This window comes from Dasypus novemcinctus, chromosome 2 (genome assembly GCF_030445035.2).
Source record: "Dasypus novemcinctus isolate mDasNov1 chromosome 2, mDasNov1.1.hap2, whole genome shotgun sequence".
Lineage (NCBI taxonomy): Eukaryota > Metazoa > Chordata > Mammalia > Cingulata > Dasypodidae > Dasypus > Dasypus novemcinctus.
This window is the reverse complement of record NC_080674.1, coordinates 36,707,722-36,720,058: the sequence shown is the minus strand read 5'-3', so window position 1 is coordinate 36,720,058 and position 12,337 is coordinate 36,707,722. Positions and strand designations below refer to the sequence as shown.

General features: G+C 41.5%; 1 protein-coding gene across 1 annotated transcript in view; it reads left to right on the top strand.

Annotated features, from left to right (window-relative positions):
- Positions 1-12,337, top strand: part of ADAMTS12 (ADAM metallopeptidase with thrombospondin type 1 motif 12) — a 392,811-nt gene that overhangs the window by 369,401 nt on the left and 11,073 nt on the right. Inside the window, exon 23 of the mRNA XM_058307631.2 lies at positions 8,219-8,378. Within this exon, the coding sequence (XP_058163614.1) occupies positions 8,219-8,378 (160 nt within the window). The remainder of the gene's footprint in view (positions 1-8,218; positions 8,379-12,337) is intronic.

Genomic DNA, 12,337 nt, shown 5'->3' with positions numbered 1-12,337 from the left:
AGGGGGCAGGGACTTACACTTCTACTGACTTGGTTGAATCAAAGCCCTAATCTTTTTTTTAAAAATTATTTATTTATTTATAAAAATTACATTCAAAAAATATGAGGTCCCAATCAACCCCACCACCCCCACCCCCTACTCCCCCCACAGCAACACTCTCTCCCATCATCATGACACATCCATTACACCCAGTAAGTACATCTCTGAGCATCACTGCACCCCGTAGTCAATGGTCCACATCATAGCCCACACTCTCCCACGTTACATCCAGTGGGCCCTGGGGGGATCTACAATGTCCCATAATTGTCCGTGAAGCACCACCCAGGACAACTCCACGTCCCAAAAACGCCTCCACATCTCATCTCTTCCTCCCATTCCCCAAACCCAGCAGCCACCATGGCTACCCTTCCCACACCCATTCCACATTTTCTCTGTGGACATTGGATTGGTTGTGTCCATTGCACATCTATGTCAAGTGGGGGCTTAGATTCCACATGGATACTGGATGCACTCCTCCTGCTTTCAGTTGTAGACACTCTAGGCTCCATGGTGTGGTGGTTGACCTTCTTCAACTCCATGTTAGCTGAGTGGAGTAAGTCCAATAAATCAAAGTGTAGGAGCTGAAGTCTGTTGAGGCTCTGGGCCTGGGTGTCATATTATCAGTCCAGAGATTCAAATCCCCTAAATATATCTTAAACCCCAGCACCAACTACAATTCCAATAAAGTAACCTGCAAGTCTTGTGAGAAGAGATCCCCTCTGAGTCCAATTCCATCATGCAGAAACACCAGCTCCAAAGAAGGGCCATCTGCCATGGCAGTGAACCCCATCTGCCATGACCATAGAACCCGTGGGTCTCTTTATCCCTCAAAAGAACCAATACCTGGGGTTGTATCTACTTTATCTGTCTCTTAGACTCTGCTCAGTTGTGCATAAGGGCATTCCTTCTGACAACCTCCAGACTCTTTTTTAGAGACTCATAGCCTTATAATCTCATTTCTCCTTTCCATTTCCCCCTTACATTAGGTCAGACAGTATTTTGAAGTCATGTTATTATATGTAGACAGGGATATTCTGCTGATCCATATTGAACCTTTAATTCAAGGTCATTTTCTAGTTGCTAGTTTCTAGTTTCAGCTGGTATGTGGTAGTGATCCCTCGGTGCCAGGGAGGCTCATCCCCGGGTGTCATGTCCCACGCTGGGGGGAATGCACTGCATCTACATTCAAAGCCCTAATCTTAACATAATTTAATCAAAATATCTCAGCTGAATCTAGCACAATTAAAAGGTGTCATACCCAGAGGAACTGACCAATTTACAAACATAATTAATATCTCTTTTTGGAATTCATAAATAATATTAATCTACAACATATATGGAATGAATACAGAGAGAGGAAAAACAACAGAAGCAATTAGCTGAAAGCAGTGGAACCCAGAAGAGAAGAGAGAGACCAGTAGAACCTGTTTGAAGTTAGAGCAGAAAGTATTAAATCAGTGAGAAACTTAAAATGTATACACTATCTGGCCCAGCGAATTCAATCTCTAGTAATTTAGCCACAAATATATGATCAAAGGTAATCCTAGTTGGCTGTGAAGGACATTCTTTGCCATGTTGTTTGTAATAGTCATTCCTGAAAATAAGCTAAATGCCATTGATGAAAGAGCTGGGTGGTTAATTAATTGATTAATGAATTATAGTGTGGTCCATTTAAAAATGAGGTAGGTATTTATTGATGAAATGTAAAAATTTCCAACAGCAGCAGCTCGAAATTTCTGTAGACATGGGTTGAAGGTTCTTTGGAAGAACCTTAAAGAATTCATCAATCATGCATATAAAAAAATTCAGTGGGCTTACACTACCAATTGAATCTTTGGAATTGCTCCTGACCTCTGTGCTTTATTATTAAGTGAAAAATACAAGTTAGAGACTTTCAGTAAGACATGATGGATTGAACACACACAAGTTCCTTTGTTCTCAAAACTCTATCAGCTAACCAGTAAAGGTATATGAAAACAAAGCAAAAAGGCAAAAGACCCACAAAGATAAAGAAGAAGATAGGAGACAACAGCAGGAAGAGGAGTCAATGAAATTTTGCAAGATGATAGCAGATGGCCAAAATTACAACAGAATTAGCATACCAGGGAAAGCTAAAAGCTAACTGTCCATAGCAGGAATTCTGAGAAGGAAGCAGATTCTCAGGCACCTCCAAAGACAGGAAAGAGGTTGGAGGGGAAGTGGAAGTTGGTTAAAAGTTCATAAGAGAAGCAACTGGATCTTTAGATCCTCCCCTACAACCTAACCACAGGTTGGAGATCTTTTCTCTGGAGAGGTAACCCAGAGAGACCCTGGATAAAGGCCCAAGTGGTGGGGTCAAGAGGGCTCATCTTGAAAACCAAAAGATGGAAGATTAAATGAAAATATTCACAGTAAATAGTATTATGTCCTCCTTCCACCACTGAGCTCCACAAAAGCAGGGGACTGGCTTAGCTGCAAGAGGAAAAAACCTTAATAATAGACTCTCTTCCTGATCACCCTTATATTAAACTACCACTCAATAAGTGCTTCCAGTAAGCTCTTAGGTTCCTCATTCTTAAACATGATGTGAAGGGCAAAATAGAAAAACAAACAGAACAAAAGAAAATTAAAGGAAATAAGAGAAGATGCAAGAAAGAACAACTATCCCTCAAAAAAAAAACCACTATAATCTCTTCAGGGAGATAATAGACTGAATCTATGACATAAGAACATGAAGCTTTATAAAAACCATATTCAGAGAATAAATGGAATACTTAAACATTTTTTAAATAGCAGAAATAAGACTTAAATAGAAGAATTGGGAAAATAATTTGAGGTACTGTCTCAAGAAAAGGAGAACAAAGAAAAGAGAAAAGATAAATTAGAGGATCAGGTCAGAAGGTATAACTTCAAAAACAAGATTTCAAAAAGGAAGAATGGAAAAATAGTAGGGAGGGAATTATGAAAAAAATAACACAAGAAAATTACCCAAATCTGAAGGGTATGAGTCTCCATAGTAAGGCCTACAAATGCTGTAATAAAAAGGGAAAGAAATGGGGGAGGGAATCTATTTCTACATCAGTAAAATTAGGAAACAAATCTTATGTTTGTTGCAAGGTTTGAACTCCAGTATATTTACTTTGTCCTTAGAACAGTGTCAGCTATATGTTAATAGTAATTGCAAAAATAAAATTAAAAAACATGATGTTTGCATTAGATATGAAATATCAAAATGGTTATTCTTCCTATTTCTCCATTTGACCTATGTTAGTTGGGTGGTAGCAGTAACAGAATCTCATCTTCATATACCTCTTCTACAGCTTTTACAGAGTGGTCTTAGTACTGATTTTCTGTTGAGCTCTGATATATTAGTCAGGGTTCTCCAGGGAAACAAAATCAACAGGATATATATGTGTGAGCGCATGCAAAATATTAAGAGATTTATTTTAGGAATTGGCTCATGCTGCTGTGGAATTGGCAAGTGTGAATTCCATAGGTCAGTCCACAAGTTGGCAATGTTGAATTCTCCAGGAGAAACTGGCTGACTAAAGTAGAAATAAATCATCAGTTCTCCCTTTAAGAACTTCAACTGATTGGATGAGAGTTCTCTCAGTACTGAAGGCAATTGCCTTTGATGATTATAGATGTAATCAGCCATAAATGCAATCAACTGACTAATGATTTAAATCCATGAAATACCCTCAACAGTAACAATCAAGCTAATGCTTGACAAAAACCTAGACACCATAACCTAACCAAGCTGACTCATAAAATTAGCCATCAAGGTCCACTCCTTGTCAATCTGGTACCCACTTCTTAAACAATACTTAAACTCTAAATAAGGACAATAGATAGTTACACTTTCACATAACATAATTCAACTGGCCTGCGTATAACTGAAACATACTCAACCCTTTCCCCTAGAAAAGATGCAAGTCTTTGGGTAATAGTCTTAAGCCTGAAATCCTGTAACTTAAGCAATATTGCATAAAGATAATGTAACTTATGTAATATGATAAGGGAATAAGATAGGGAAGAAAATGAAGGTATTTGTTTTATCTATATATACAAACATATTCATAACAAAACAAGAAAAAAAGTACGCATAGCCATCACAGGTATTTTTTCTGCGACTGGTCACAGTCATCACTCATATTTATAAGTACTTTCTTCCACTAACCATTCTATATTCCCTTTACCCTCCAGCAAGCATCTTAGCTGGTCATGATTCTTTGCCTGGTGGGGTGACCCAAACCTTCATTTCTGAAGGTTCTGGCCCATTAGTAGTCTTGCCTGGATGGGATTGTTGCAGTTTTCTACTGAATTTAATCACAGGGCTTTGCAGTACTAAGAGATGCCCTAAGGGATCTCCTATATTCCAGGCAAACTCTTCTTTACCTCCATTGTGCAGTAGCTGTCCTATTTCCCTTGATAGTCAGGATCAGTCCTCATAGCCCGTACAATAATTCCCTTCTTTGCCTTTGATTCAGAGGCATGAGGAGCCCAAAGTGGTCAGGTAGCAGTCTTAACTTCCAGATTAGTGGAATCATTGCTGTTTCTCCTCATAGAAACAATCCTCCTATAGGACCTAAGATCTGTAAACCAGCAGAGCTTAAGGATGCAGGGGCAGGAAGCACAATTTTTTCTAGTGGGTCACTAAGGGTAATAGTGAGTGGTGCTACTACCATTTCTGCCCCTTGATTCCTGAACCTGTGAATCCTGGCTTTGGGAGAAAGAGAACCACAGGGTAGATGCTGATTTAGAGCATATACAGCTTCCTCAAGAACATTGCCCCAGCCCTATAAGGTACTACCACACAGGTGGCACCTTAACTGAGTCTTCAAAAGGTAATTCAACTGTTCTATCAATCTAGTTACTTCCAGATGTGGGGAACATGGTAAGGCCAGTGAATTACATGACCATGTCCTGCACATCATTTACTATGAACCAGGTTCCTTGATCAGAAGCAATGCTATGTGCAATGCCATGATGATGGATAGGGTGTTCTGCAAATCCCTGGATGGTAGTTTTTCCAGAAGCATTACATGCAGGGAAAGCAAATCTGTATTGAGAGTACATGTCTATTTCAGTAAGAAGAAAGTGTTGCCTCTTCCATGATGAAAGTGGTCCAATGTAATCAACCTACCAGAAGGTAGTAGGCTGATTACCTCTGGAAATGGTGTCATATAGGGGAATGAGTATCTCTGCTGATGGAAGATTGAACACTCAGCAGTGGTTGTAGCCAGGTCAGCCTTGATGAATAGAAGTCCATGTTGCTGAGCCCATGCATAACCTCCATCCCTACCTATGACCACTTTATTCCTGAGCCCATGAGCAATAACGGGAGTGGCTGGGGAAAGAGGCCAACTGTTATCCACAAAAGGGGTCATCCCAGCCACTTGATTATTAAAATCCTCCTCTCTGAAGTCACCCTCTGGTGGCACCTTCATGTTTTTGCCCATTCAGAAAGGTCTATCCACATATCTTTCCACAGAGACAACTTTGTCAGCAATTTTCCAATCATTTTCCTTCCAAGTTCTTGACCATCCATCCACACCATTGGCCATGGCCCATGAATTGGTATACAAAGGGACCTCCAGCCATTTCTCCTTCCAAGCAAAATGAACAACAAGGTCTATTGCTCAAAGTTCTGCCCACTATTATTATTTCCCTTTACCCATGTTTTTCAGTGATATTCCAGAAAGTGGCTGTGGTGTTATACAGCTGTCCAATTTCAAGTTGCACCTCTATATCATATAGAAACATCTGTAAACCAGGCCTGAGTTTTCTCTTCTTTGGTCAACAGTAATGGGGAACTCACAAGGAGACCATAGCTATCAGCTGGGAAAGAAGCGGTGATGTGGTAGGAGTGGAGGCTGTGGGCAATTGGGCCAATTTCTTGCATTACTTACTTGTGTTTTCAGGGGCTACTCAAGCCCCATTTCATATATACAACTTCCATTTAATGATGGAGTGATGCTGTGCTTTATGGCTTAGTGGATCAAACAACATCCAGTTCATGATGGGCAATTCAGGTTTCATGGTAACTTGGTGGCCCATGGTTAAGTGTTTGGTCCCTGCTAAGCCCAATAGAAGGCCAAAAACTGTTTCTCAAAAAGAAATAAGCTAACTGTAGAGGATGGAAGGGCTTTGCTCCAAAATACTAAGATCCATTGGCTAATAAATGCATGGACAGTGACCTCTTCTATTGACATTTATGCTTGACTTGGAATTAGTTCTTCCATCTTAATTCACCCTTCCCAAGACAACCTGAATGACATCACCACCAGAACCAGCCCAGCCTTTGTTCCACCAGAACCTCAGTACCAGACCCTTAGAAACAGAAAGCAGGAAAGAAAGGCATTTGGTCTTCATCTTCCAACCTTATTTTACATAGGAAGAAATAGAGAGGTTATGTGAATGGTTCAAGATAGTATGCAGTAAGTCAAAATGTCCAAGTCTCCAGAATCTTAGTATTCTTTTTATCATGTTCTGACTTAATTTCCCTTATTTATCCTTTGTTGAAGACCTTTATTTATGCAAAATCAACTCAGTAGTCATTTCTTACTGTTTCTTGTCCATGTGCATAGAGAATTTGATATGAATTCACTGAATACAATTACCTTCAGTTTTAGTAACAGAAAGCTCTGAGTTTATAACACAAACATGAGGTTCCATGCTGATCACCATGCTCTAGAGGCTTTGTGAAGAGTAGAATGAAACAAAACAGTGAATGCTAAGAAAAATATGATGCTTCTCCTCCTAGTCCCTGTATTGGAGGTCTCTGAGGGATACAGGGTTTGGTATGAATATTCTGAGTTTCTTGGCGGTTTCCCATCGTGAGTGTTCTCTTTGTCTAGTGAGCTGGATATGCAGTAAGATTTCAAATGGAAACTCTAATAATTTGGGCCTATTTTATAGAGCCTAATATAAATATAAATGGAAATTTTTCCCATACGTACCTTGCTGCAGTCCTCCAGCCAACCAATCAATGAATATTTAATGACTGTCCAGATGTGTCTAGCATGCCTCTCTCCTGATGCACAGGACAAAAAAAGAGGAACCGGTTTCTGCCTTCTAAGCAATTTTAATAGTATGAGATTTAAAGTAAAAAAATATTAAATAGAATGTAAATCATAAGAGTATGTGTTCAAATACACTATCTGCTACTGCTAAGAATCATCTTATTTAAGCTGCTTTCTCAGGTCAGAGAATCTCTTTTCTGCCGCCAGGCAGCCACACATGACACTACAGAGGAACCTTATCTGAGAGGGTGACATGTAACCACACATAATATAGCTAGGACCCATTTCTGCTCTGCTCCTTACCCAGGCTCCATTCTAGGCACTCTCCCTACCTCCATTCCAAACTCTTTCTCCATTCCACCATGGTCTTCCCTTCCCACTTCTCTTTAGACCCTAATCTTAGTTTTCCTGGTAGCTCCATCTCCTTTCTTCACATCTGATCCTTAATCTCAAATCACAAATAGTCTGGAGAAATGAAACACCAGAGCCCATGTTATTTTTTCTTCTATTTTGCTTACAATTTAACCTCTATCTGGATGTTTCATTCCATATAGTCATGATGAGTTTTTTGGTTGGGAGTTTTAACCAAAATCAAGTATATGAATCCTTTAAGTGTTCAGTCTCTCATTTCCATTCTTCTCTAAGCATATGCTTCATTCTTCTTGTGCTTTCTATCATCTGCTTTTCTTTCCTTCTCTAGCCCACTTGGTAGGAAATATGGCCACCGACCATGCCCAAGTTTGCATGGAATCTCTTGCTGAATCACCATTCCAAATTCCCAAGGAAAGGACTGCTTACGCCATATTGATTTGGGGACCCTCCCCTGGATAAATTATTTCAGGTTGTGGGGACAGGGCTCCATTTTATTAATCTGGGTGCCTAGATAAAATGTTACAGCCATGCAGCAGGGGCAAGAAGCCTTTCTGAAATATGGAAAGAGGAGCACATTTTTCAGAGAACCTGAGAGTTAATTAAGTCCGTTCAATCTACACAACCATATAATACAGGACTGGTTTCTAAACTTACAATTCCAAATTATTAGCACCTTTCCAAAAGGTTTTGGGTATTCAAGTCTTCCATACCCAACCACAGCAGAGTAAGAGGTGTTCTGCTGGTGCCCCCTGGTGATCCTGGGGAAGCATACTGACTCTTTCTGTGCCTCCTCTCTCTTTCAGTGCACCACTTCCTGTGGAGGTGGCCTTCAGAAGAGGACTGTACATTGTGTCTCCTCAAAGGACAATAAAACCAAAGACCAAGACCAGTGCCTGTGTGATCATGAACCCAGACCTCCAGAATTCCAAGAATGCAACCAGCAGGCCTGCAGGAAAAGTACTGGTGGGTAAATGGATTTGCTTGGGGCAGGGGTTGGGGGCATCTTCCACAAATAAGTTGTTCCACATGACTCCTCGTCGTTATGCCCTCTTTACTAAACAGAGAATCTTAGTGTTAGACAGGTGTTAAAACTTTGGGCCACTTAATTAAACTGGGAGCAAACCATCTGATTTGGTGAGGTTTGACTCTAATTCCTTGAGGGATTGCATCTATTTTCCTATTTGACAGCACATTCACACTGACGTAATCTCATACAAATGAGAATCACTTCTAATTACTCGAAGATTTTTGAGAGATTCTCCAGCCTCTCTCAGGAATCCAGGCAACTCTTGGAGATCTTCTCTGTCAAGTTCGTTTGCTTTGATCCTACCCTCAGAGAATACTAAAAACAACAAAATTCAGAATCCATTCCTGTTCATTCCCAATGCTAGGATTGTAAAAATCCTTCGACCATGGAAACTGTGTCCTTTGGGTTTTAGTAGATTTTTTTTAACCACTTAATTTTTGAAATTACCTATTATCAAATTGCTTCAGGTATAAAATTATCAGTGATAAAAGATTTTTATAATACTAACTTTTTATAATACTAATTTTTATAATACTAACAAATAGCATCATATAGTATTTTTAAACATCTGCTTTACTTCTTAAACGAAAATATTCTTGTCAGAAAGTCTTAAGTTTAAAATGATGAAATTTTAGGGCTTGAAGGGATCCAAGGGCGTATTTAGTACAAAATCCTCATTTTAAGAATGAGGACTCGGTGGCGGACTTGGCCCAGTGGTTAGGGCGTCCATCTACCATGTGGGAGGCCCGCGGTTCAAATCCCAGGCCTCCTTGATCCGTGTGGAGCTGGCCCATGCACAGTGTTGATGTGCGCAAGGAGTGCCCTGCCACGCAGGGGAGCCCCACGCGCAAGGAGTGTGCCCTGTAAGGAGAGCCGCCCAGCACAAAAGAAAGTGCAGCCTGCCCAGGAATGGTGCCGCACACATGGAGAGCTGACACAACAAGATGACACAACAGAAAGAAACACAGATTCCCATGCCGCTGACGACAACAGAAGCAGACAAAGAAGAACACGCAGCAAACAGACAGAGAGAAGAGACAACCGGGGTGGGGGGAAAAGGGGAGAGAAATAAATAAATAATTAAATCTTTAAAAAAAAAAAAGAATGAGGACTCTGAGGCCCAGAGATGGAATGTGACTTACCAAAGGACAGCCAGATTGTTAATGGTAAATCCAAGTCAGCGTGCAGACCTCCTGATGCCCAGTGTTTATGTGACTTTGCTAAGAGGCTCTGAAGTGTGGGGTGCCACCATGTAATAACCACTGTGCATTCTGTGCCAGGAATACACTAAGCACTTTGTGTGTGTGTGTGTGTTGTCGTACTCCATCCTCACAACAACCCTTAAGTTATTTACTATTATCTTCCTTTATTTACTATTATCTTCCTTTGACAAACACAGAGAACTTGAGTGTTTTGCCCAAGGTCACCTGACTACAGAGTGATAGCACAGCATATGAACTCAGATAGTCTGGTTCCAGGGGACCCAGGCAAGACCTCTGCTCTACGGGCTTCCCAGAGGAAGAGTTGTGCTGAGGGTGCTGAGAGCAGTGGGCTCGGTCCCAGGTGCATCACATTGTTTGTAACTGATCCTTATAAATAAATCAGTGGTTATTTTTCCAATTTTTAGATGATTAAACCGAGACTGAGAAAGGTGCAGCGACCTCCCTGTGCAGTCTAAACCACACAGTTGTGCGGCAATGCCATGCCTCATTTCCCGGTCATTTTGGATCCAAAGCCCACCCTCTTTCCGCTAAGCCTCACTGCCCCTGAAGCAATTTATCATCCAAGCCAGGGGCTGGCAAACTGGCCCACATCCAAATCCAACCTGCTGTCTATTGTGTCTGGCCCGTGAATGCAGCCTAGCTCATGCTCATTCATTCATGCATCATCTAAGGCTGCTTTCCCACTTTAATGAAAAGAGCATGTGGCGTCTTGGCCCACAAAGCCTAGAATATTTACCATCTCGCCCTTTATAAAAAATCTGTCAAGGTGGTTTAGGACAGTTTTCTAGAAGGGTAAACAACTAGACTTTTTCCATGCCTGCTGTCATGTATACCCAGGTATGTGCCCTTGAAGACAATTCTCCAGCTATCATTTTGGATTGAAACTGGCTGATTCTGGAATCAGTTGGTGGACTTTCCAGATCTTTTGTTTTCCTTCCTTCTCTGCTTCTCTTTTTTTTCATAAACCTTTTTTATTGTTAAGCTGAAACATACATGGTTTAATACAACAGCAAAAAAACATTTAATCAAGTGAAAAGTAATAAACTGAAAAACACTTAAAATATTTCCAGTGGAAACACATTAAGATGAATATAGGATTTCATTTCCATCTTACTGCAGTTTCCTTATGTCTTACCATCCTACATACTCTGTGTTTTCTGTAATCAAGCAGGTCTGAATTTGAACATTGCTCTTTGAACTATACGGTGGTTTTTTTTTTTAAGTTTTTTATTTTATTTATGCCCCCCCTGCCCGTTTTCTGCTCTCTGTGTCCATTTACTGTGTGTTCTTCTGTGTCCACTCCATTCTTGTCAGTGGCACCGGGAATCCGTCTCTTTTTTGTGAATCATCTTGCTGTGTCACCTCTCCATGTGTGAAGTGCCACTCCTGGGCAAGCTGCTCCTTTTTCGCACAGGGCGGCTCTCCTTACGGGGTGCACTCCTTGCACATGGGGCTCCCCTACGTGGGGGACACCCCTACATGGCATGGCACTCCTTGCGCACATCAGCACTGCACATGGGCCAGCTCCACACGGGTCAGGAGGCCCTGGGTTTGAACCCTGGACCTCCCATGTGGTAGGCAGACGTGCTATCCATTGAGCCAAATCCACTTCCCTACGGTGATTTTTATTTAGTTTGTTCTACATCTCTAACATTGTGTCTGGGGAAGAAAGAGCAGTAGAGACCTCCAATTTTAGTTTTGTCACATATTGGAAATAAGTGGAGGAGTTTTCTGTGGCCTTTGACCCGGGTACTAGAGCTCTCAGGTGTATCACATTCTTTATAATTGACCTTTTTAAATAATCTAGGATTGTACTATAAATAATGCTGCGACAGGTCAGCATTAGTCACAGATTTGGGGATGGAGGTAGGGGACTTGAATAATTATAGCCATACATAAAACCTGGCAGCATTTAAGACAACAGTTTAAAATTCAGAAATTCTAGTACCAGAAGCATCAAAATACCTTTGCTAATGTCTTTCCCAGGTTGCCTTTAACCTGTGGTATGGGGACATGGGGAGGCAGGGAAGTCACCCAAAAGAACAAAAATACAAGTTAGGCTTCCCATCTTTGCTGCTCACAAACCTGCTCCATGCATTCATCAGACATTTATGAGGCACCTGCATGGGTAGGCCCCGCTCGAGCGCCAGGGTTAAGAGCACTCCTGCCAGGGTGGAGCTTAGCTTCTAAAGGGGAGGCCGACAGTCAAGTGTCTCGGTTTCCTAGCACTGTCATAGCCAAGTGCCACAAACCCAGTGGCTTAAAACTACCGAAATTTCTTCTCTCTGGAGGACAGAAGCCTGACATCGAGGTGTTGGCAGAGACCCGCACCTCTGAAGTCTCGGGGGAAGAACTGCGCCTGCCTCCTCCAGCTGCTGGGGTTGCCGGCAGTCTTTGGCATTCCTTGGCTTACACTGCAGCGAGTCCGTCTCTGCACATAACGTTCCTCCTGTGTCTGTTCATCTCAGTGTCCAGATTTCCCTCTTATTCAGGCACCTGTCATATTGGATTAGGGCCCGCCCTCAATCCAGTTTGGCCTCATCTTAACAAGTCACATCTTCAAAGACCCTATTTCAAAATAGGGTCACGTTCATGGGCCTGAGGATTAGGACTTGAATATCTGTTTGGGGGGGAGGGGGACACAATTCAACCTATAACACAGGGGGAAAAGA